Source organism: Cnephaeus nilssonii, assembly GCF_951640355.1.
Source record: "Cnephaeus nilssonii genome assembly, chromosome: 1".
NCBI classification, from domain to species: Eukaryota; Metazoa; Chordata; class Mammalia; order Chiroptera; family Vespertilionidae; genus Cnephaeus; species Cnephaeus nilssonii.
In genome coordinates this window covers 118251569-118278061 of record NC_137072.1, presented here as the reverse complement: position 1 = coordinate 118278061, position 26493 = coordinate 118251569, and the positions used below count along the sequence as shown (strand labels likewise).

Genomic DNA, 26493 nt, shown 5'->3' with positions numbered 1-26493 from the left:
GTGCCCTTGACCAGAATCAAACCCAGGACCCTTCAGTTCGCAGGGCAATGCTCTATCCACTGAGCCAAACCGGTTAGGGCTTACTTGGTTTTTAAAGGAGACAATTTTAGGGGAGGTCTCATTGGAATATCTCAATAGAGGATTCATCGACTCCCCAGGTATGTGCTTTGATATCCTGATGCATTACAAAGAGCATATACAGTGATCAGGGGCATTCTCTGACCAGTTTCACCTTAAAAAATGTCACTGGAAAGGGACTTGAACCAAGGGGGATCAGCCCAGACATGGTCTGGAATGTGTAACCCATTGGCTCCTAAGCATCCTAGGTTAGGGAAGATACGTTCTTGTGACTTATTAGTTGTGCCTATAAATTACTAGGCCCTGTTAGAGTCTCAGATTTCCCATTCCACTTGCCAAGGACTTTTCCTAGCTTTTTAATACCCTGCCTCAACTCTATAAACTTGGGGACTCTTATTAGTGTTGAATTCAACGCAATGACACACTACCCGAGTTATGCTCAGTTTTTTGGCGAAGTTTGACACACCAAGCTCAGAAGGTTGCCCATCACTGCTCTAAGTTCAAGCAGCTAGTTTCACAAATACTTTTTTTTCATGCCAATGTCAATGTATAAGAGAGAAAAAATAATTTCAGAAATTGACAATTTTACCAAACCCTGCAGTGTCACACACAAAGGGCCAACAAAATGAAAAAAAAAAAAAAATGACAATGCTTACCTTTCCTGTCAGGTGTCCATGATCTCTCGTCTCGGCTGCATCAGCGTGAGAAGTTAGCCGTGTTCCAGCCAATAATTTCACAAGGCCGCTCTTCAAAACTGTGGGAGATTTAAAAAGTAATTATTTACCTCATACCTTGTAAATTCTAACAACTGAGCTAATATCCAAATTAACATGATCAAATTAACAAGAGATGGACTACTTTTAATACATGCACAAGGAAAACTCACATACAAATGAATACCAAAGACAATCTTATGTAATAAAAGTCTAATATGCAAATTGTCCCCTCGACTGGGAGTTCCACCAGGAGTTCAACCAGGGGGCGGGGCCGGTGGCAGCAGGCGGCTGGGGAAGGGAGGCACCCCGGCTGGCAGCCAGCAGCCATGACAGACTGTGCAGCACAAAAGACCCTACCCATGCACTGGGCCTCAGTGAGGTAAGATTAGGAACAGAGAATGTTGGAAAATGGGGAGCCAGGGTCTTAGGTTGTGGAGGTGAAATGGGTGATATTTAGAAAAAGTGCAGGATATGTGTCATGTTAATTTTCGTTAGGTAATCTCAAAAAATTTAGGATGGAGAAAAGGGGTAATAGATGAGTATCAAGAAACTCCTGGTAGCCCTGACCAGTTTGGCTCAGTGGATACAGCATCGGCCTACGGACTGAAGGGTCCCAGGTTCGATTCCAGTCAGGGGCATGTGCCTTGGTTGTGGGCACATCCCCAGTGGGGGTGTGCAGGAGGCAGCTGATTGATGTTTCTCTCTCATCGATGTTTCTGACTCTCGATCCCACTCCTTTCCTCTCTGTAAAAAATCAATAAAATATATTTTAAAAAAGAAACTCCTGGTAGCCTGGCCAGTGTGCCTCAGTGGTTGAGCATTGACCCATGAACCAGGAAGTCATGTATGATTCCCAGTCAGGGCACATGCCCAGGTGTGAGCTCCATCCCCAGTGGGGTGTGTGCAAGAGGCAGCCAATCAATGATTCTCTCTCATCATTAATATTTCTATCTCTCTCTCCCTCTCCCTTCATATCTGAAATCAATAAACATATATTTAAAAATAATAAAGGAAACTTCTGGAAAAGCAAATGAATGAATAAAAGCTGCCCTGACAAGATAGAAAAATGTATTGTGTTACAAAGCTACAGTACTTTAAAAATTTGGGTAATGTCCTGTGAATAAAAAAGTTAATGGGACAGAATACAAAGTCTAGTCATAGACTAAATTACATATGTAAGTTTGGTATAATAAAAATATCTCCTTAGCCCAGTGGAAAATGCTGTTGGGACAACTGAATGGGAAAAAATATTGAAACAAAATCAACTCATTTCACTCAGAACTAGCATAAAAAACTGAAAGCTATCTAAAACATAAGGATACAAAGAGATCAAAAATGAAAGAATGGAAAAAAGATATGTTAAGCAAACATAAACCAATTAAAAATTATATAACACACGAGACTTGAAGGCATAAAGCATGACTATAAATAAACAAGAGCACTTCAGATCAATAACTTCATTTTACCAGGAAGATCCACATTCACAAGCACCTCATCACATGAAATCAAAGTACACAGAACAGAGCTGCAAGGGAAACTAGACAAACTTATTACCATGATAAATGTATAATCAGAATACATCTAACACAGCTCTCTCACTCAGAGACAGAGTACACCTCTTTCAGAACCAATAGCCTCCCACAAAGATGTAAGAAACTTCAACTACCTGAGCAGCAAACTGTACCCAACAACCTTTCCCGCTGAAAGGCACAAAGGTGTTATTCCCATGTTACACACAAGGTGGCAGCAGAGGAGCACACTTCAATTACAGTTTATGTGACCATGTGGAACTATGAAGCAAGTTTCAACAAACTTCAAAGAATTGAAATTATATACAGTATGTTTCTTGTTGTCATTGCAGTTAATCTAGAAATCAGGAACAGAAGGCACCTAGAAACTCCTAATACTTAAAAGTTATGAAATACAACTTCCAAATAACCCCAAAATACATCACAATTCGAGTTAGAAAATAATTTGAAATGAATGATGATAGTACATACCAAAACTTACGATGAAAAAAATGTGCACTCATATGTATAAAAGCTGAAAATTTACATGTTTTGCATCCGTATCAGGAACCTAGCCTGTCAGGTGTAGCTCAGTGGTTGAGCATTGACCTGTGAACCAGGAGGTCACGGTTTGATTCCAGGGCACATGCCCAGGTTGTGGGCTCCATCCCCAGTCGGGGGAATGCAGGAGGCAGTGGATCATGATTATCTCTCATCATTGATATTACTATCTCTCTCTACCTTCCTTTCTGAAATATATATATATGAACCTAAAACAGTAAAGAAATCGAGAGAAAACAGAACGAAGGAAATGTGTGTGTGTATAGATGTCTGAAGGGGGATATACTTAAAACCATAGCAGTTTTTTTGTTGCTCTTGGGGTAAAATTTTGAATTATTTTTATTTTTTTCTGCATTATTTAAGTAAACTGCTACAAACAAAGGCATTTTCATTTTAGGAAAAATGTTCTAAAGCAAAACATGGGATAATCTATAAAAGTGTAATATGCAAATCAACCAGACCACTGAACAGCATAACAACCGTCCAGATGACCACCACACTATGACACGCACTGGCACCAGGCCAGCCAAGGCGGGTGTGATGCAATTGGTCAGGGACCCCTTCATCACCCCACAATCACCCTGCAGAGGGAGGCCCAGGCCACCTCTGTGGGGTGATCGATGGGGGGCGGGGGCGCTCCATAATTGATTGCCCCAAAGAGCAAGGCCCAGGCCAACAGCCGACGGGGGGATTGATGGGGAGTGGGTGGAGGTGGGGCTCCATGATCACCCCACAGAGGGAGGCCCAGGCCAGCCAAGCCATCGCACCTCACACCTGTCACCCACAGAGGCAACTGGTGGCAAGGGAGAGGGGGCAGCACCACACAGATGGCAAGCAGTGGCAGTGGTGGGGGTGGGACCAGCTGCTGGCAGTAGGGGGAAGGAAAGCTATGATAGGCCCTAATCACTGGCCAGGCCTAGGGACCCTACCTGAGGGGTCCCAGATTGCAAGAGGGCGCAGGCCGGGCTGGGGGACACCCCCTCCCCACACCCCCCACATACCCCCCCCCTACATGAATTTCATGCACCGGGCCTCTAGTTTATAAATAATAAGCTAGATTGTTGTGGTGACAACAGTCTTTCCTTTGCTCACCAAGCTTGGTCTCTTAATCTAAAGAGAATAGAAGCTCTTTCTAATTGTTTAGCCCAAAGTGGCTCCTTTCATAATCAGCACCTCTTCATGTGCAATCCCAGCGGTTCTGAGAGAGGGGACTAATAAGCTTTGGGTCCCTGGAATTCACCTGAGCCTGGTTCTAACATTTACAAGTGATGTTCTTTTCAACACAGAACTGACCTCTCGGGGTCTTCATTCTGTAAATTGTAAAATTCACACACACACACACACACACCCTTTTTTTTGTTAATCCTCACCCAAGAATATTTTCTCTATTGATCTTTTAGAGAGAGTGGAAGGGAGGGAGGGAGGGAGGGGGAAAGAGAGAGAAACATCCATGTGAGGGAGACACATCAATTGGTTGCCTCCTGTACTCACCATGGATCAAATCTGCAACCCAAACACATGCCCTTGACTAGGAATCAAACCCGGGACCCTTCATGATGCGGGCCAATGCTCTGACCACTGACCTACAACAGCCAGGCCGAATCCCCGTTTTATAGCTTTAACATTCGTTGCTGACAGACCGAGCCTCAGCGCCTGGGCTCTGCCTCCAGAGAGACTGCGGGATGGGACCACGCAGCTCAGTGGACTGACAGGGAGGTGGCGCTCCAGAAGCTGGTGTTCAGCCTCAGGACGTGCCCGTGAAAAGTGGTCCCACAGGAAAGGCTCACTGATGTCCACCCTCCTCTCAAGTCAGGAAAAATCCTGCTGGTCGTCTTTTATCTGTGACCCACTGTTTGTCCCGTGTCCCCAAACCAGTTATTTTACGAGGCATGTTGACACAACTGATCTAAGGAGACATCTATCTTACACAATTTATTGATGGTTTGGGGTCATTTACTAACACTTCTCTACTGTTCCGTTAATTTACATACAAATGAATGCAAGAAGCAATGAGGTAATATTTGGAATACAAAGGTTTTGGGAAACGGTGAAGCAGGGTGATATTTAGGAAAAGCGCAGCACACTTGTCAGGTTATGTTTGTAAGAAAACCCAAACCCATGGGACATGTGCGGGTGGGGTGGCCAGCAGGCTCCTGTTTGCACCTTCAGGTCTGAAGCTGAGGCCTTTAGGCTAAAGTTCCCTCCTGAAAACCAGGTATCGCCATGGAAACATCTTAGGAAGAAATGGGGGAAAACTACAGGTTCTTTCTAAACTTAACTACCAGTTTAACATCAACATGCACAGTGCACAGCTGTGTCCTCTTTAGTCCCACCTTTGGACGGTGAATAAAAGCTTCACATCCAGAAGCTAAATCAGTAGTCTGTTCGAACTTCCAAGCTTAAACTATCTACGTATTTCCCCTTTAATCTTCACTGATTTTACAGGATGAGGAGGAGATAGAGAGGCCGCGGACACGCCAGACCTGGGATCAAAGCCACTACAGGACCAACTGAGTCACGAGGCCATGTTGTTGCGGCTGAAACACGTCTTCATTCCTCAGAGAACGTCCATTACGGCTGCGGACAGTGACACACAAGAGGGCTCCGCACAGAGGCCACAGGAGAGCCTGGGGGGCTGTGGCTCCTGACAAATAAGTCCCAGCGACAACGGGGAGCCGCCCGGAGCGGCCTCACCTGGGGGCCCAGCCAAGGCGCCACCTCACGCCTCACTTCCTCTGCCCCCTCACCTCAGCCTCACACCCCTCTGCCGCCCTCACCTCACGCCTCACACCCTCTGCCCCCTCACCTCGTGCCTCACGCCCTCTGCCCCCTCACCTCGTGCCTCACGCCCTCTGCCGCCCTCACCTCGTGCCTCACAACCGGAGGCCTCTCCTCACGGCCTCTGCACCCTCACCTCACGCCTCACACCCTCTGCCCCCCTCACCTCACGCCTCACACCCTCTGCCCCCCTCACCTCACGCCTCACACCCTCTGCCCCCTCACCTCGGGCCTCACACCTGGCGGCCTCTCCTCACGGCCTCTAAGTGCCTTGCCTCAGCCTCAGCCTCAGCCTCAGCCACGCGCCCGCCGGCCTCTCCTTGAGCCGCTGGCCTCACACCTCAGGACCCGGCCACGCTGCTCCCAGGCCACCACTCGCCTCAGGCCCGCCAGCGCCTGCCTCGTACCTGAACCCCGTGTGGCTCCACTTGGGCCACCTCCTCTCCTCAGGTCCAACCTTCGCTCCCTCAGGCTCAGCGCCTCTCGCCTCAGTTCCGCTCTGCCCGCACATCAAGGCGGGTCCTTTGGTTTAGGACGCACAGCGAGGCCCCGCCCCTAAGTCCCAGACCAGCTCCAGCCTCAAGTCCAGCCCCGCCCCAATTCCAACCTGGCCCCGCCCCTCCAGAAAAAAAATCTGTGGCTTAGGCTTTTTTTTAGTTGTTAATCCTCAAGGGAGGCTATTTACATTGATTTTTTAAGAGAGAGTGGAAGGGAGCCCTGGCGGGTTTGGCTCAGTGGATAGAGTGGCGCCCTGTGGACTGAAGGGTCTGAGGTTCGATTCCAGCCAAGGGCACATGCCCAGGTTACAGCTCGATCCCCAGTGAGGGGTGTGCAGGAGGCAGCCAATCCATGATTCTCTCTCATTTTTGATGTTTCTATCTCTTTCTCCCTCTTCCTTCCTCTCTGAAATCAATAAAATATATTTAAAAATAAAAAGAGAGAAAGAAAGTGGAAGGGAGAGGGAGACACAGAGAGAAACACATCCATCGGTTGCCTCCCACATGCAGCCCCCATGCCGGGAATGGTGCCCTTGACCCAGGGCCAATGCTCTAACCACTGAGCAAACATGCTGGGGCCGCAGCTAGACTTTTATCTGTGACCTGCTGCTGGCCTCATGGCCCAATTCCGTTTATTATTTAACGCACATTTTCCTAATGACCTAAGGAGACATGTTTATCATAAAATTTATCTTTGGATTTGGGTCTCTTACTACACCTTCTATTCTGTTCCATTAATTTATCTATTTGGCCCAGCTGGTGTGGTTCAGTGGTTGAGTGTCGACCTATGAACCAGGAGGTCACAGTTCAATTCCTGGTCAGGGAACATGCCTGGGTTGCAGGCTCGATCCCCAGTAGGGGTTGTGCAGGAGGCAGCTGATGGATGACTCTCTCTCATTGATGTTTCTGTCTCTCTATCCCTCTCCCTTCCTCTCTCCCTAAAAATCAATAAATCGTATATATTTTTAAATGTGTCTGTTGGGAAGCAGTGCACTCCTGAACCCTGTCCGGAGGAGGTGATCACAAAAAGGGGTCCAACTGGAACCAGGAGGACGCCCCCCAGGAAACTGGTCCTGAGGAAGCGCTGACTTGGAAACAGCGGGAGAAAGTGCTCACAGACTCCAGCTGACTGCAGGGCACCCCACCCCACGCACCGCTCTGGTTCAAACACTCGCTGGACTCGACCCTTATCTCAGGCACCCCCTCTACCTCCACACCGCCTGCACAGGATGGAGACATTGCATCCAGGTCTCTCCTCGCCCATTTCTGCAGGCGCCAGCTGCCCATTAGAGCTGGGCTGCAGTCAGGACACATAACTCATCTCAAGGTCTCCACTGGCCCTCATGTCCCAGGCCCCTTTCCTCCTGTCCTCTTTCCCATCACATCCCGGTGAAAGCAGGGATGAAAGTTCAGCTCCAGGTCTTTCTCCTTTTGCCAGGCAACCGCTGTAACCACACAGGATGGCTGGAGCCGTGACACAGAACTCTGCTCAAGGTCTTTCCTGGCCACGTACCCAACAACCACTGTGCTCTTCACAGAGGGTGAAGCAGGGAGGGAGAATATGCCTGCAGGTCTCTCCTTGCCCACTGACTCATGACCCCCTTCCCTTAAAGGTGTGTGGAAGGGGGATAAATATTTGTCTCCAGTTCTCTCCTCACCTGCTCTGCCCCTCACACACTGGTCTCAAGGCAGAATGGAAATGTTGCCCCAGGTGTACTACTTTCTTCCCCAGACCCCTCATCTGCTTCATAGCTGGCTGGAGCCAGGATAGAAAATCTGCCTCCAGCTCTCTCCTCATCCCTTACCCCAGGACTCCAGTGCAACTCACACAGCAGACAACAGATATGGATGATAATAAAGATCCCTACTATAAAGGCTCCTGGTGAATAACTGAGCTCAAATTTAGCAACAACAACAAAAAACAAAACAAAGCCTCGTGTTCATTTCTACACGGGGGCTTCTCACACAAACCTCAATTCAGGGAGTGACTATAAATGTCCTACCACATTACACTGACTGATAAGTTGTCTGAACTGAGCAAAGAGGAGATGACAGGACCAGACCAGAACACATAGACTGGAGCAGAGCGGAGCTGAACTGTGTCCCCTGAAAGGGAATTCACTGAGGGCAGCCTGACCCCAGGGCTCCTCAAGTGCTGACAAGGACTCCAGTTGGCGTTGAGCTAAAGACAAGGACCATCAGTTAACAGACACCAGACAGCACAGCCAGGCTCGGGGCCCCAGAAACAGACCCCGGTCCCCACAGCAGACCTCGAACCAAACGCTAAACCTCAAACATAAAGCCAGACCTTGGACCATGAAAATGCCAGACACCAGGAGCCAGAGAATGGCACAGGACACCTTCCATCAGGCCCTGATGTCAGAGCTGCACGTGGGCCCCACACAGGAACGCAGGAAACCAGCCACACCCAAACAGAACCCAGAACCCAGGCAAAGAGCTAAACACAATTCTCCCCGAGACCACAGACACTGCAGTAACTCAGATCTGTGTTTAGGAACCCAGGCCCCTAAGCAGGCACTGGACACCAGACACCAGTTACCAGATGCCAGACACAGGAGCTGAACCACAGGCCCCAGGCCTCACTCTGTCAGCAGGGCTCCAGAACAGGGTCCCAAGGGCTAGAAAATAATTAGAAGTGAATTACAATAAAAATACTATATGACAAGACTTACAGAAAAATATGCAGTCTTAGTGCACATATTAGGAAAAGAGACAAGCTGAATATTTACGAGTTTACACCCTTCTTAGAACCTAGAACAGTAAATTGAATCCACAGAAAGTAGAAGAAAGGAACTGTGCATGTGGAGTTGTCTGGAAAGGCATGCACTTAAAACAAAAGCAGTTTTTACCTCTCGTGGCAGGATTTTGAATTAACTGTATTATTCTGAATAGTGTCAGTAAGCTGCAACAAACAAAGCCATTTTCATTTTAGAAAAAAAAAGGACTAGAGGACAACATGGGATAGTGAAAAAGTGTACAAACCTGGATTGCTGTGGAGAGAACACCAGAGGCCTTTTCTGTGGGCACCCAGTTCGGTCTCTTGACAGTCAGAGGGGGAAATGATTCCAAACGTTTTAGAACAAATTCACTCCTTTTCTCATTTGCACTTCTTCGTGTGTCACTGCAGCAGTTCTGATAGAGGGAATTCTCTACAATTGATCTGAGCCTGGGTCTGCATTTACAGGCAATGTTCTTTTGGACAGGGAACAAACCTCTTAGGGGCTTTTAATTACTAATAAGTTTACCATTTTTATACTTCCCACATTCATTGTTGAAAGACCTAAGCTAAGACCCGGCTCTGCTCCCGAGAGCCTGGGAGGTTGGCCCTTAAAGTGCTCACATAAACTGGGACCAGAACTGAACACTCCTAAGTCCGTGTTCAGTCTAAGGATGTGCTCACGGAAGGTGGTCCCACAGGAATTCCTCACCTAAATTGGCACCTGAGACTTGTACCCCAGAAGCAGTCCAGGCACACACTCTGGTCCTCACAGGCTGGCTGTACCTGCTCCCCGCCCCAGCTCACCTCATGTTTGGTCTTACAATCAGGCCTTCCGCTTGCATGGACACACTTCACCTTATTCCACCTCGTTGCTCTCCTGATGTGTGGACTGAGGACTGTGTGTCCTGGCCCAGCTTCTCATCTCAGGTCCCAGTTGCTGTTGGTGACAATTGGCAGGAAGCAGAATATCAATGAATTGATGGAGAATGGTGGTTTTTCACCAAGTTCTATAAATTACTAACAAAGGAGTAGATATAAGTGGGTCACATGAAATCCATTGGTGATAGATTAGGGAGGTGGGAGTAAAGGAGGGGAAACCTCTGGGATTGGGTAAAAAGTGATAGACACATGCTCCTTTACTTAGGTGGGTGCAGGAGAGTTAACAGCCAACAATTAACATGACAACAACAACAATGAGGGAAATTTTGGTCTCCGCCCTGATGCATTCATTGGTTGTGCCCTGAGGGGTCAGAAAAGGGGAAGTTACAAGTTACCCTGACCTGCCACAGGTATGTTATCAGATGCAAAATAGACAATAGTCTCAGTTATGACCAAAGTTGATCTTTGTCAGGGAATATACCGGCCTAGAACGTGACTACCCAGTATAGACTGCTTTTAATATAATGATGGGGAAAATAAGACATTCCTGGGGGGACTAGCAATCTAATCTGTGCCAGTAACCTGCCTTCTAACACACACTCTTGCTGGCCAATAATTAACTCCATTGGTGCCTGTCCTGTCTTGCAGGACCTGAAGGGGCCATAAACAAAGACTGTAACAGCTTAGCTGGAGGGGAGGTCACTGGCACCACCCAGACCAGGCATTTAGATACATCTAACTTCCCCTTCTGACTCCGGAGGGGCTGTGGAGCCCACCACAAAGCCGGGTAGTTAGGAAACAGAAGCAAAGAAATCGAAGGGTATACAGGGAAAGCTTCCTCCATATTCACCCGCTCAGGGCTTGGAGAACTGACCCCCGGAGTCACTGTATTGGTGCGTGTGAAACATCTGGAAATAAATGGGTTTACCCTGGACCTCCGAGTGCTCCTGTGCATCTTTCGGTGGCCTGGTAAGTTCTGTAACAAGAAAAAGTTTAATTTCAGACCATCCGTGTGGTCACTTTAGGTCTCAGTTTGCAAGGCTGCCAGGCAGGCCTTCCCACAGTCAGGTTAGCATGTGGACCCTTTCTGTCCACAAAATTAAAAAATAATAATTTTTCCAGTTTCCATATTTTGCTATTTTTAGTGATTCACATTTTACCATTTGTGGCAATTGTATTTTTATTTATTTATTTTTCAGTTTGGACTTCTTGTCAGAATATAATAATGTATACTTCACATTGTGTCATGTCAAGAGTGATGCAGAGGTTGATTAACTTGATCAGATAGCCCCCACTAGATTTGTGAATTTTTAAAAATACTTTGAGCCCAGCCAGTGTGGTTCAGTGCTCCACACTGACTCAGGACAGTCAGTGAGTCCGGGCTGCCTGTCACTACTCAGTGACAAACTGCCGTTCTCCTCAGAGCATTGCTCAACACCTAGAGGTTCTGCTTCCAGGCATTGGTTGACGGTTTGGCTCAAATGAACTCACAAAAATTCTTTACAGATTTGAATGTTTCTTACATTTGTGGATGGGAAAAAAAAAAAAAAAAAAAGGCCACATGCTAACCTGACAAGCTCAGGGGAGGCCTGCATGGCGGTCTTGCAAACTTAAAGACCTAAAGTCACCACAAGGGATGGTCTGAAATTAAACTTTAACTAAAAGCAGTTATGGTGGGGAGTCATGTTCTAGGCCAGTATTTTCCCTGATGAAGTCAACTTTTACCTTAACTGAGCCTACTGTCTTTTTGCATCTAAGATAACATACCTATGAAATGTAACTCCCCCCACCTACCCCTACCCCTGGGGCACAACAAAATGCCCTGAGTGCCAGGACAGGAGACGATAAATTTTCTCATTGTTATTGTTATGTTAACTGTTGACTGTTAAGTATCTGTTGTGGGGTCGAACCCTGGAGTCAGAATAAGACCACCGGAGGCTGTTGATTGATTAAAAAAGCCTGGACGGCCGGCCGCAAGAGCACCACAGCAGGTGGAGTCCACCCTCACGACCGCGGCGTCCCAGGTGTAGGCAGTCCTTTTAAAGATCTAAACCACAAGAATTTTCCTTTGTTCTAAATTCTAAATACTGGACATTGGAATGCAGACCTATCTTGCGAAAGCAGATTGTACAAAAGCAGAACTGAGCAGGGTTAATAATCTCTAAAGGTAGTCAACTCCTGGAGCCACTGAGTCAGTGGGAACCAATCTCCTGTGGTTCTGGTCCATAGGCACAGGAAAATGACCTTTGTGATGTGGTATGGATTACTGTGAGTTTCCAGGTCTCAATCTGGGGGCTGAGGTAGCCACCCTATTGTTTAAGCAAGTAAGTGTGTGTAGACGCCAAAATAGCAGGGTTAAAATTTAAACAGCAGTTTTTACCTGATATGAATGTATGAATGTCCTTAAAGCCTTATTTCAGTATCCTGCACCCACCTAAGTATGTGTCTATCATTTTACTTTTATCCAATCCCAGAGGTTCTCCCCCTCCCTTTGCTTTCTCCCGCCTCCCTAATCTATCACCAGTGGATTTCATGTAACCCACCTACATCCCCTCCTTTGATTGCAAAGTATAAAAACAGATGAGAAAACTGCCATTCTCTGGAACATTATCCCAATATGTTGAGGTACTGCTTCCTGGCAATTGTTGACAGTTTGGCTCAAGTAAACTCACAGAAATTCTTTACAGGTTTGAATGGTTTTAGGTTAACACGTTAACACAGGTTATGTTACCTGACATTTATGCCAAGAGCCCTTTATCCCTACACTAGAGGCCCGGTGCACGAAATTCATGCACGGTGGGGAGGGGGGGTAGCGGGGGGTGTTGTCCCTCAGCCCAGCCTGCAGTCTCTCCAATCTGGGACCCCACAAGGGACCTTCATTTTTTCCTTCAAGAGTGTGGTGGAAAAACCCTAGATTACCTTCTTGGATTCTTATAACCCAAATTACCAAGAACACTGCAATTGGTGGCCTACAGGGAGCTTAGCCAATGAGTGGTCAGAAAAGGTATTTACTCTCAGAATGGTTTGACTCAGTGCATAGACCCTGGGCCTGCAGACTGAAGGGTCCCAGGTTTGATTCCTGTTAAGGACATGTACCTTGGTTGGAGGCATATCCCCAGTGGGGAGTGTGCAGGAGGCAGCTAATGGATGTTTCTCTCTCATTGATATTTCTGACTGTCTATCCCTCTCCCCTCTGTAAAAAAAAAAAAAATCAATAAAAATTTTTTTAAAAAAGGTGTATCCTCTGCAGCTCATGCAGCCCCTGGGTTGTGTCCACTGGGCTAGGGGCGTGTCCCTGCCACCCAGTGGTGGCTGCCGGGGTCTCCGCACACCCCAGAGGCCAGCAGCCATCCCCCTGTGGAGGGCGCTAGGCTGGAGGTGTGGACACAATCTGCCACTTGGTGCTGGAGCTTGGAAAGCCTATGGGGCGGGGCGGGAACATCCCTGTCTCCAAATGCCCCAAGGCCAGCAGCCAGCCCCACCATGGGCCCCAGGATCGAGGTTTGCAGGGACCCTGGGCAGCACGCAGCGGTGGCCGCCAGGGTCTCGGCAAACCCAGGAGGCCAGCAGCAGCCCCTGGTCCTGGACGCCTGGCTGGGGGCGTGGCCCCAAACCGCCGCTTTGTGCAGGAGCCTTTGCAAGCCGCTGGGGGCGGGGCGGAACATCCCCGCGTTGCTATAGCGATGCGGGGATGTTCCGCCCACCAGGTTGCTTGGCACCTACACCCATAGGCTCTGAGTGGCCAGGGGGTGTTCTTGGACCCCTGCCGCTCAGGACCTAAGCACGGGCCTACAGGCTAGGAGCGGCCTGGGTCCGGAGGATGTTTCCTGGACCCAGGCCGCTCAGCGCCCGCATATGCAAATTAACCGCCATCTTGTTCGCTCTGATTGGCTGTGGGCATAGCGGAGGTGCGGTCAATTTGCATGTTTCTCTATTATAAGGTAGGATAGTCCATGTGCATTATCCCATTTGGTTCGTAACAGTCCTAGAAAATGGAAAGGCTAGGCATGAGTACCAAATTTTACCGATGTTACCAAGACCTGAAATGACCTTCCCAAGTACCCATGGGCCGGGACCAGATCTAAACTTACCAGTACTCTGTTCTGATGCCGGGGTGCCAGGGTGGGAGAGACCCATCGAAGCAGGGTGGCCCCGGAACTCGTCCTGTGTTGACGTTCAAGTCCCTCTGCCGTTTGCTAACTCCCCAGAGCTGATGCTGTTAGGGGAAAATATAAAATATTGGGGACTAGCTATGGTTATGGGAAATAGTAATCAGGCTCTATTAACCATGATTGTCGTTCTGGTTACAGAAAGGACATTCTAACTTGGCTGGAAGTTGTATGTCCCCGGACCTGGGAGTCAACCTTGAAATATGGTTTGTTCTCATTCAAGACCTGCCTATTATCATGGAAAGATTAACAACCTTGTTGCCCAAACAATGGAGTCCCACCCCGGCCTGCATAGCCTTCTTCCCCATGTAATTCCTGTATAAACAGCTGGCTCATGGGGAGCTGCAGGGCAGGTGTTTGTGGATGACCTGCTGCTCTCCCACACCGCTGGCAGTATTGGAATAATAAGTGATTCAACCCTGTCTCTGCTTGATTGGCTCAAGTAGTGACAGGCAGACTGGACGCATTCATTGACCTGTTACCATGCCATCCTCCTCTCCAACTCACCCCCACGGAGTCTCACTGAGACTTCCTTCTTGTTATTTGTTTGTTTGTTTGTTTGTTGTTGTTGATCCTCACCAGAGGATATTAGTTCCATCGTATTGAAAGTCCATAAATGAGGTACACTGTGATCATAATTGTTATGATTATTATCAACCATGTTTGTATTTCTATTTCTATTGGTAGTGTGAATAACAGAAGTCTTCAGTAACAGGAAGAACAGACCTCCCGTACTTGCCGTGAATCCAGTGAAGGCTTTTCTCCTATCCACATCTTTGTTATATATTACAAACCTAAAACATAAACACAGAATGCATGATTATAAGACCTAGCACTTAGCACTTGGGAGAAAAAATTCTTATACCCTTTTACTTCTCTAGTGAAGGGGTATTCGTTTAACCTTGATTTCAGATTCCTCTTCCCAGCCTACAATTTATTCTAATAGCAAACTCACACATCATTTTTCAGATAAATTAGGGTCATTTCCCATGTAGCACCTACATGCAAGGCACCATGGGGACCTAAGACCCCACTGGTCCCACCCCCTTTTGAAGGATTCAACGTGGGCAGAATGAGTAGTAAGAGAAGCAGGCCCTCAGTCAGAGGCACCGACCCTAGCCATAGCCCTAACCCTAACCCTAAAACCCAAACCTGAACCGTACCCAAACACTTGTCCTCTGACCCTTGACCTATAAGCTCTGACCCTTGACCTTTGAGCTCTGACATTAGACCTCTGACCTCTGGCCCAGAACCCCACTATCTGGACCCTCTGCCGCCTTGATTTCCTTTGCAACCAGGCAGCAGCCGAGGGAGCAGCTTATGAGCTGGGCTGAGTGGAGGGGGAGGCGGGCTGGGGGTAGGGACCTCTGCTCCCCGTCTCTGAGCCTCAGTTTTGCATCTAGAATATGGGGACAACCCAGTTGCGGCTCCTGTCAACCCAGTTGCTCCAGGAAGCAGAGGCCCAGGCTGGACTCAGGAGGGGGAAGGCCTGGGGGTGAGGGCGGGGCTGGGGGGGCACCGGCACCATCCTGCAGCTGGGGCTCCACAGGTGGTGAGGAGTCCCTGAGCCACGTAACCTGCACTTCCCACCCAGCAGCCTGCCTGGTGCGCCCACTGCACTGTCCCTGCTGAGGAGCCCGGGGGAGGGAGGCGGGCGAGGCGCAGACACAGGGATGGGTCTCCCTGTGAGCCCGGCAGTGAGAGGTCGAGGGGGTCCCCCTGCCAGAGCACAGGGCTCAGCTGCTCCCAGAACCCGGTCAAAGCCCCAAAAGGAGGGGCAAGGAGGGACCCGTTTCCTGGGCTGCTGCTCCGATGACGACAGACTGGCCTCAACCAACAGGAACGTGGCGCTCCCCGTTCTGGGGCCAGATCTGAAATCAGGGCGTCCGGGGCTGTGCTCCCTCGGAGGGTTCCAGGGGAGGGTCCTTCCTGCCTCTTGGGCCTCTGGGGCTCCTGTCTGCATCCCTTCCATCTTCACATGGCCCTGCCCCCTTGTTCATGTTCCCACTGTCATGTGATCACATGGCCCCGCCCCCGTGAGACCTTGGTTGGTCTCTGTTTCAGGGTTGCCACCTCCCTGGTTGGCTGTCTGCTCCTGTTTTCACACCTGTCAACAGTCCCTTTGCTAAAGTCCTTCCAGAAAATAATTTGCACGTGTGATCTGTAGCCTGCTGGGACTGTGACAGCGGGGATTGAAAAGGAGACAGGAGAGCAGTGGCCCGTCCAGAGAAAAAAGCAAGAGGTCCAGAGCGGCCTGTGCAGTCCCTGGAAGGCTGGGGGAGGGAAGGATGGTGAGGCGGGGTGCTCACTAGGAAGCGGAAAGCCCTCAGGGCAAGTGGGGTGCACACACATACACACACACAATCACCCCACACTCCTGTGAGGAGCAGCTGTGGGCCATTGTACAGGTGAAGCTACTACAGCTCAGAGAGGGCAAGTGACGTCCTCGAGGGCACACAGCAGGAAAAGGGCAGCGCTAAAAATGGAGCCCTGAGCTGCCCACAGCCTGTGTCTCCTTTACCTGTGTCGTCTGGGTGAGCGGCCCCTCACCCTGTGGCCATTTGCTCTGATGGGCTTCACTCTTCCCCCACCCCTCCTCCTCCACCCCCAGTGGACAGGGGTCCTGTCCTTGCACCAGTGCCTCTGGGCGGCTGCTCTCTTTGTCCCGAGGTCCCTCCCAGCTGGTAACCTTGGTGGAGTCGCGCTGCATTGGGCGAGGGCCTTGTGCGGAGAATGCCCCACCTCCCTTCCCCGTCTGTGGCTTAGATTACAAAGTACCATTATTTTTCCTGTGTCTGGCTTCTGCTGCCTGTATCCCCTGGCAGATTTTGTTTTACCTCGAAAAGAAATTGATTCAGGGTCTGCAAACCAGCTGACTTCCTGCATTCGCTCTGTGAGATGTGGCTCTGCTCTGGTACCGCCTGGTCCAAGTTTCTGATGCCACCCCACCTCCATGGCAGCCTCTCTCATCCCCTGGAGCCCCCATTCAGCACACAGCACCCTCAGTGCTCCCCTGCAGCTCCAGGGACCTGCTGAGCCCGGGCCCCAGCCTGTCACTCATCCCACAGGTTCTGCCTGCCACCCCAGGGTCCTCAAACCAGTCTGGGAGGGGCCAGTGAGTTGACCCCTTAGAGGGGCGCAGACCCTAGGGGGGGACTCCTGCACGCACCCCCCCCCCCCCGCCCCATCTACCTCCCACAAATGCCGTGAGCACCAAGTCTGTGCTGCCATCCAGCTCCTGGAGAGTTCGGCCTGCGCAATGTGGCCACCAGAAGGTCCCATCTGCAGAGTGGCAGGCGGCACAGGCCTCCCAGGGCAGCTGGATGCCCACCTGGCCCCAAATCCATTGTCCAGCCTCCCACTGACCCCTGCTGAAGGGTAACCAGGTGTGGTTTCTGCCCAGCCCAGGTGCCTGCCTTGGGAGGTGGTAGAGGCTGTTGCCCTCTGCTGGCCAGTTTCTGTTACTGCGGAAGGTAGAGTCAACCCTGCCACCTAGCCTGTTCCCTACAGTTTACTGTTGCATTATTATTAACTACTAGAGGCCCGGTGCACGAAATTCATGCATGGGAGGGGGGGTGTCCCTCAGCCCAGCCTGCACCCTCTCCAATCTAGGACACCTCAAGAGATGTCTGACTGCCCATTTAGGCCTGATCCCAGTGGGACTGGGCCTAAATGGGCAGTCGGACATCCCTCTCACAATCCAGGACTGCTGGCTCTCAACCGTTCACCTGCCTGCCTGATCACCCCCTAACCACTCCCCTGCTGTCCCGATTGCCCCTAACTGCCCTCCCCTGAAGGCCTGGTCCCCCCAACTGCCCTCCCCTGCTGGCCTGATTGCCCACAACTGCCCTCCCCAGCTGGCCATCTTGTGGCGGCCATCTTTGACCACATGGGGGTGGCCATCTTGTGTGTTGGAGTGATGGTCAATTTGCATATTACCTCTTTATTATATAGGACTAGAGGCCCAGTGCATGAAATTCGTGCATGGGTGGGGTTCCTAGGCCTGGCAAGGGATCAGGGCCGGTCAGGTTCCCTACCTCCCCGCCTCCTCCCCTCCCTGCCTCTCACCCTCATCCTTCCCTCGCTGCCCGCTTCCCGCGTCCACCACCACCCACCCCCGGTTCCCCATCCCAGCCTGGGGCCTGGCTCTGACTGGGCGATCAGGACCTGCCAGCCAAGGGGAGCGACTGGGAGGTTGGCCAGCAGGCCCCATCGGCGATCAGGGCCTGTGAGCTGGGGGCAGCTCCTGCATTAAGCATCTGCCCCCTGGTGGTCAGTGCACATCATAGCAACCAGTCATTCTAGTCATTCCAGCCATTTGGTTGTAACGGTCACTTAGTTATATATATATATATATATATATATATATATATATATATATATGTATATATGTATATGTATATGTATATGTATATGTATATGTATATAGTATTATTTCCATACAAACAACTGTAAACAGACTTTTGCCCCACCCTGTATTATGCAGTAAGGATATAATAAAATGTAACATGAGCAGCACTGAGGTGTTATTCCCAAAATTCACACAAGATGGCAGCAGAGAAGCACACTTGGAACAATCTTTAAAATTCAAAACATTTCAACAAACTTCAAAAGATTGAATTTATATAAAGTATGTTTCTTGCTCTCATTGCAGTTAATCTAGAAATAAGTAGTAAAACTTAACTAGCAAGTCCTTGTATTTAAAAGGTATAAAATACACTTCCAAATAACCTCCAAAATACCAGTAAATATCAATTGGAGCTAGAAATAACTTGAACTGAACAGTAATAAAAATACTACATAAGAAAACATGGGGAAATGTAGTGATAAATCTGCATATTAGGGGTCAAAATCTGAAAATTCACAGGTTTTGCATTCACATTAAGAACCCAGAACAGTAAATTACATTCAGAGGAAGCAGAAGAAAGGAAATGTGCATCAGAGGTGCCTGCAGGATAAATACATCAAACATTAGCAGTCCCCACCTCTTCAGGTGTGACTTTCACTTTATTCTCTTTCTTTGTGTAATTAAGTAGCTTCAGCAAAAAAGCCGTTGTCGTTTTCTGTTTATAAATAAATAAATAAATAAATAAATAAATAAATAAATAAATAAAAAGCCTAGAGGAAAACACGGGGTAATTTAAAGGAGGTAATAATCTCGACTGTGCTGACATCGGAAGTGCTTTCTTTGCTCACCCAGCCTGGTCTCCTGTCAGTCAAAGGGGAAAATACCCTTTCTGATTGCTTTGCCTAGAGGCTCCTCTCCTCCTTTGCTCTTCCTCCAGAGATGCTGTGGGCCCCTCCCCTGAGGCTGCCTGGCCCCAGGGGAACTGCCTGGCTGACAGCCTGCATGCAGGGCAGGAAGGGGAGTCTAGGAGCCAGCTTGCCCTGCACTTCCTCGTCCTCCTAACCCTAACCCTAACCCTAACCCTAACCCTAACCCTAACCACTTTCCCTGAAAGAATTCACAGCCAAGATCCTTGAGGAGATGTGTTAGGCAGTTAGACAGACATGAGCAGAGCTAGGACAATGGGTCAACTGGAAGAGAAATAGATGGGACCTTGAGACATGCTTCTCACGACTCCACCTGCTCTGAAGCCAGAAATGAAGAAACCTGTGCAGACTCCCTCTCCCTTCCTCTAAGAAAGCCAACAGGCTTAGATCAGCTAATAGAGATAGAATCAGTAAGCCCTAAAGCCCCAATGTTACTTCAGACCAGGTCTCTGGACTGCCATTGAAGCATCCATCTTACATAAAAAACTGCTGTTTGAAATTTAACCCTGCTATTTGGCTTCTGTAAATGCTTGCTTGCTTGCTTGCTTGCTTGCTTGCTTGCTTGCTTAAATAATAAGGAAAATAAGACTACTCCCACTTCAGAGAGGTCATTAAACCTTCCCCAGACGAAGTTATCAGTGCTGGCACCAAGCCAGGCCTCTGGTTGAGGTCTCAAGGCCCCAGCACATAGGGGCTCTTTAAGAGCTTGCAAAAGGGGCTGGAAACACCCCATATTTGGGAGACAAAGAATGTAAAAACATATAAATAGGAAAAATTCCTCCATGTTGGGGCCCAGAATTTGAGAGACATTTTCCTCTGGACCCGCGCGTAATAAAGTGTGACTCCAAACTCTGCGAGCATTGCTTGATTTATTCCGGTTTCTCTGTAACACCATTACAATCCCTTGGGTGAAGATGAAAAAGACTCGAACTGCTGAACACCCTACTCCAGTGATGGAGGACCTATGACACGCGTGTCAGCACTGACACGCGTAGCCATTTCTGATGACACGTGGCCGCTGAGGCGGCCGCATGCCGAGGATGAAACATTTGCTGCTCCTGAGGATGAAACATTTGCGAAATAATGTTTTTTCCTCAAAGTGACACACTACCCGAGTTATGCTCAGTTTTTTGGTGAAGTTTGACACACTAAGCTCAAAAGGTTGCCCATCACTGCCCTACTACTCCCTAGCTTTTGAATCTTCTATTGAATCCCCAAGGCTGAAAATCAGCTTGAAGATCAAGAGGGAGGAATGAAGAGGAAAATAAGACAATCGGGGGGCTAGCAATCTGAATCTGTGCCAGTAACCAGTATTCTGACACACATTCTTGTAAGCCTATAATTAAGTCACTTCCACTTCCATAAGCAATAATCTGTTTTCCCAAATATTCCCAGTTTACAAGGGCCATAAACCAAGAATTTAACAGCTTAGCCAGAGGGGAGGTCACTGGCACCACCCAGGCCAGGTCTTTAGCTGTAATCTTACTTCCCCATTCTAACTGACATTAAGGAGATAAAAGGAAAGCTTGCTCCATATTCATCACTCAGGTTTTGGAAAACTGATTCAATGTCCTAGTACATCTGCAAATGAAGGGTTTTTCCTGAATCTTCTGAGTACCCGTTGTTTTCTGGTTGCCTGGTAAATTCTGCAACATTCCCACCAAGAGGGACACCATCACAGCCCGGGCAGCTGTGTGCTGAGTTCAAGACATGTTCCCCTCATGCCCACCTCACCCCAATTCTCTCCTGCCTCCTGACAGGCCCTGTCCCTACTACTCTCCTGCCTCCTGAGAGGCCCACCTGCCTCCTTCTCTCACCTGCCTCCTGACAAGCCCACCTGCCCCACATGGATTAGGATAATCCCCGGGAACTTCACTCTCGGGAGTTGTCCATCCAACCACACGTGACCCTCTGGCTGCTCAGTGACTCGGGTGCATCTGGAAACCACCCCAGCAGTACCCGCTATCACCTACTGTTCTAGTTCTCACCAACTCGGACCTAGACTCTGAGTTCCATGAGCCCTGGGCCCTGCTCCTTCTTCCCAGCTCCCCCACATTGCCTTTCACAGAAGAAACTCTCAATGAATAAGGGAGCACCTGGGTCCCAACTTCAGCACCTAATGTCCACGTGACATATCTGCCCATCACAGACACCCAGGCACTTGAATTGTGGGGATTTCAGTTATAAATTCCACATAATGGACTTGTTTGCATGGAGGAAATATCTAATTTTAAATGCTCACGTAAATGTTTACTTTCAGCAGGTTTACATGACATTGTACAAAGGTGTTTAGGGGCAAACTATGAAGACACAGAGAAGGAGGGTTTCCAGCCCCACAGGCCTGTGGGGAAGAGGGTGTTGGTGCCTCCCCAGGACTCAGCTCACACTCACAGCCGCTCTCTGCAGTGCACAGTGGGGAGGAGAGGCCCACATGAGCAGGCTCCCCTGGGCCAGAGTCAGGAGGGACACTTCTTCTTTCTGATTGAGTGCCACTCACTGGTCCGCCTCCACACAGGGAAGGGTGCTCTCCAGGGCGCTCAGGGGTCACTAGCAGACAAAGAACCCTCACTCTCAGCCCACAGTCCACAGCTCACAGCCACCACCGCCCCAACCCCGTGTGAAACAGACATGGTTGGGGAGCAGAGGAGCACGCCATTGCCCTGAATCCAAGCAGTTTAGAGGAGACCTTACCCAGGGACTAAGGGACACTCGGTGCTCAAGGGCACAATTGTGGGGAGCTCTCAGGAATTGGCCCTAAAGGAACCTGTGGCCACTGTCACTAATCCTGGGACAGGCGTACACAGCGCAAGGCCAGCCGCTGGCCAGGTCTCCTCTCCAGTCCTGAGCATCTGGCTCACTCAGGGCTCTTACAGACCTACAAGGACTGCACAGGACACCAACGTGCAGTGCTCAAGATTTATTGCAGATCCTGGCAAGCGAGCTGTCAGAGAGAGTGGTGTGAAAACATCCACGGTGCACACCCTGGATGTGGGCCAGGACCCCTGCAGCCGCTCAGAAATGTGGGCTTGAGCTCTGCCAGCAGGATATGGTGACTTTTTGCAGGTGTTTCTTCATGTTGCCTGACTTGTACAGGGGTCCGAAGGCTAACTTGTTGTTTACTTCCCACTTCAGTGACTGTAGTGGTCTGGACAGTTCTCACATTCGTGGCTACACCTAAGAGGAGTGCAGCTATGACTGCAAGCATGCGACCAAAAACTACTCTCAAATACACCACTGACATACCACTTTCCCTCACTGTCTGCCTTCTCCTTGGAGAGGGTGCGCTGTCCACACTCCCTCCGGCACCAGTGTTTATGCACCGGGGAGGGTCCGAGCCTACATGGCAATGGCAGTTCCTGTTATTGTTGCACACGCCCCTGTAGTTGCATTTCGAAGGGGGACAGTTGTAGTCTATGGCCGCCAGAGTAGCATTGCAGAAGCCCTGAAGACAGAACTTTCCACCCCCACAGCGGGTACCAGGTCTCACAATACCAACATCAGATGTGCTTGTCCCTCGGTGTGCACCCACCCCAAAACACAAGAACCGCCCTAATATGGAGTGATGGAACCCCACATGTTCCTGCAACCGAGGCAGATGAGTGACGTTGACATACTGTAGGCGTCCACACTTAACGTCAGCATCAGCACAAGGTGTTATTTCGTAGTCAAGGTTAACTTTACAGTGTCCAAATCGGTAGCCCTTTTTATTTATGCCATAGCAGACATCTGGAGCGCTCAGCGCCCCTTCCCCAAAGATCTCCTTGCAGTGCATACTGCGGTCCGTACAATTGCCATGGTAGCAGTAGCCGTCCTCGGTGCACGGGGTTCCATCTTGCAGATAAAAATCACTGGGGCACCGCGTGTCCTTCCCCTTGCAGTACTCGGGAAGGTCACAGATGTTCTGGATTGGTCTGCAGAGCGTCCCCGCGGGCGTGTAGGTGCAGTTTGTGCAGCAGGTTTCCCTGTTACAAATGCTCCCAGGTGTAAAGCTGCAGTCACTGTCACAGTATGGGTTGGTGTAACACTGCTTGAAGGTCCCACAGTCACACTGCTCTTTGTCTTCCACCACAGAGTTTCCACATCGAATGGGTGTCAGGGTACTGTTTGAATACACTATTTCTCTGAAGAGGCAGCGTTCTGCATTATTATTAAGAATGTGTTGTGTGTGTTGAAAGGAACAGTTACTGAATGAATCTGTCAACACAGGGTACCTGTAAATTATGCAGGTGGCCCTTCTCTGGCAAACACAGTCGTTCGTATCTAACCACAAACCGAAAAGGGCCCCTACTTGGTGGGAGGCTATAATTGTTAACAATAAATAATGTCTGGATAGTTGACCCAGAAAAAACAGATTTCTATGTCCACACAGCATATATAGGTATGGTGCATGCTCAACTTAATGAGGTCCATCTCTGTTCACAATAATGGCTGGATTTGTAAGAAAATATTTGAATATGTTGTTAGCATAATTCTGAGCAAATGGACCTTGTGGCACATCATAGTTGCTCATGTCTGGAGGCTCTCTCGTATTATAAATGACGATGAGGCCAATGAAGTACCTCATATTAAGACCTCTCAACATGGCGTCTATTAAACTACCTAGTTGTACCAGCAATTGGGCACACTGTGACACATTGTTGTACAGAGTATAAATGGAATGGGCACTCATAACACAGCCTTTCATAGTTACAAGGTGGGATGAATAGAGCTTACTGCTGACCCTGGAGGCTGCACTGGGGTTCGGGTCAGAGAATAGCGGGTGCCTCTCAGCCTTGTGTTCCAGCGTGGACATGGGTCCTGTGGCGTTAGTGTCGGCTACGATCTGAGAAACGATGTGCTCAAACCTCTGGGAATCCTTGAGGGGTTTGATTTCATAGGCCAGGTCATCCACCTTCATGATGCCTTCCAGGCCCCCATAGCACGTGTCCACGGTGACCATGGAGAGAGGGATGTCTTCCAGGTAGCCCAGGTAGTAACAGTCGAGAGGGAAAAAGGGGTAGTCCACCTGCAAGGCCCCCTGGTCATCCTGAGTCATCACCACCAGCTGTCCAGGCCAAAAGAGTCTCTTGCGCCGCATGTGGAGGACGTGTCTCTGGCCCCCGAACCTCAGGCTGTAGGAGAGCCAGCCTGCTGCCAGCAGGGCTTTGCCATGGTGCAGCTTCTTCCTGGGAATCACCACCTCCAAGGAGATGTAGTGCCAGGAGGGACGACCTTGAGAACACTGGGCGGGACCCAGCACCACCCAGAGCCCAAGCAGCAAGAGGGGCATCCTGAGGGTGACCGGGCCCTCTGCCAGCCTCATGCCCTTGGTGGGGGAGAACCGTGGATGGGAACCGAGAGAGGGAGGGTCCTCAGTGAAACCTGGTCCCCACCATCTGCAGTGGCCACTTCCTGCCTAGGGCAGAGTGGCTGGGTCAGCTGAGGCAACAATGACAAGGCGTGGCAGTGGGTGGGGCTGGGCATGCAGTCAGCTGGGTTTGAGGAGGCGGAGGTGGGAACCCTGTTCGTGAATGGTAAGGTGGAAATAAGAGAGAAATAAGCAGACCCGTGTCCCATTGCATCCATGTCGGGCTTCCCTTTAGCTACTTGCACACATGCAATGTCATTACAGCAAAGTTAAATTCCCTCCAGTGGACGAAAGACCGCCACATACTAACCTGACTAGCTCAGGGGAGGCCTGCATGGCGGCCTGGCAAACTCAGTGACCTAAAGTAGCCACAAAGGATGGTCTGAACTTAAAACATTTTCACTAAAAAGCACTTTATACTGGGTAGTCATGTCCTAGGCCAGCATTTTCCCTGACAAAGGTCAGTCTTTACCTTAACTGAGCCTAATTGTCCTTTTGCATCTATGATAACATATCATTGAAATGTCAGGGTAACTTGTAACTTCTTCCAGACCCCTCAGGGCACAAGCAAATGCCCTAGGCTCCAGGATAGCAACCACAGATTCCTTCATTGTTACTGTTATCGTGTTAATTGTTGTCTGTTAATTATCCTATACCCAGCAAAAGAAGTAAAAAAAGCATGTGTCCATCATTTCACTTTTTATCCATTCCCAGAGGTCGCCCCCGCCCCCCTCCACCCAACATCTCAACCCTCCTTCTTTGCTTTCTCCAACCTCCCTAATGTATCACCAATGGATTTCAAGTAACCCAGGTTGGTCTCCTCCTTTGATTACAATGTATGAAGCAAGGTGAAATTCTCCACAGCATTATCCCAATCCGTTGTGATTCTGCTTCCCGGCAATTGTCTAAAGTTTGGCTCAATTAAACTCACAATAGTTCTGACAGGTTTGAATGTTTTCACATTAACACTACCAAGAAGCAACACTGCCCAGCCTGGAGCTCACGAGACACCTGCAGCAGGACAAAGCCTCCAACGAGCCCAGGACACTGGGCCTCAGCGAAGAAATGTTCATCTGTCTGGATTAAAATAACGGGCTTGGAGACAGAAGTACGGCAAAAAGGAAACTTTTAACACGTCCTTGAAAGAGAGGGTGTCGGGCTGTACAGGCACACATGGAGTAGCCATCACAGGCTATTTTTCCCCAGAGTGCAAAAGTCCCTCCTCTGGTTCCTCATTGGCTCAGTGCTATGGGGTTAATGGTTTTCCTCATATGTGGACTAGGTCTCATTGTATCACACTGGGCCATTAAAAAAAATAAGGGGGCTGCCCTAGCCGATTCGGTTCGGTGTGCAGAGCAGTGGACTGTGGATCAAAAGATCCCAGGTTCAATTCACATCAAGGGCATGTACCTAGGTTACATGCTCCTACCTGGCCCAAGCCCTGTTCAGAGTGTGTGCGGGAGGCAACCAATCGATGGTTGTCTCTGTCCTTCCCTCTCTCTTGCACTCTCTCTAAAATCAATGGAAAGCAAGCCAGCGTGGCTCAGTGGTTGAGCTTCGACCTATGAACCTGAAGGTCATGGTTCAGTTCTCCATCACGGCACATGTCTGGGTTGTGGGTTTGATCCCCATAATAGGGGGTGAAAGAGGATACCTATCAATGATTCTCTCTCATCATTCATGATTCTCTCTCTCTCTTAATAGAAAAAAAAGGGGGTGTTGCTAAGGTCTTTTCATGGGAGCTCCTGGGGGTTTATTCATGATGCTGGGTCCCATACACAAACCTTTGTTCTTATATCCTCTTCCCTCCTCCCCACATTCTCTTTGTTCTGGGGAAATTCAATAACCAGTTCCATTAAAAGTTGACTAAGCTGGAGCTGGATCTCAGAGGCCTATTTCCTACACTCAGTTGCCTGAGGCTAAAGCAAATGGCAATTAGCATAAAA

The 26493-nt window shown here is 49.3% G+C and overlaps 1 protein-coding gene across 1 annotated transcript in view; it reads right to left on the bottom strand.

Moving 5' to 3' along the window:
- LOC307096558 (disintegrin and metalloproteinase domain-containing protein 21-like) overlaps positions 1–24502 on the bottom strand; it is a gene marked incomplete at both ends in the record, with an annotated part of 37440 nt that extends 12938 nt beyond the window's left edge. The window contains 2 exon segments of the mRNA XM_079766203.1: positions 22328–23596; positions 23600–24502. Of these exon segments, the coding sequence (XP_079622329.1) occupies positions 22328–23596; positions 23600–24502 (2172 nt within the window).
- Between the last annotated feature and the right edge of the window lie 1991 nt (positions 24503–26493).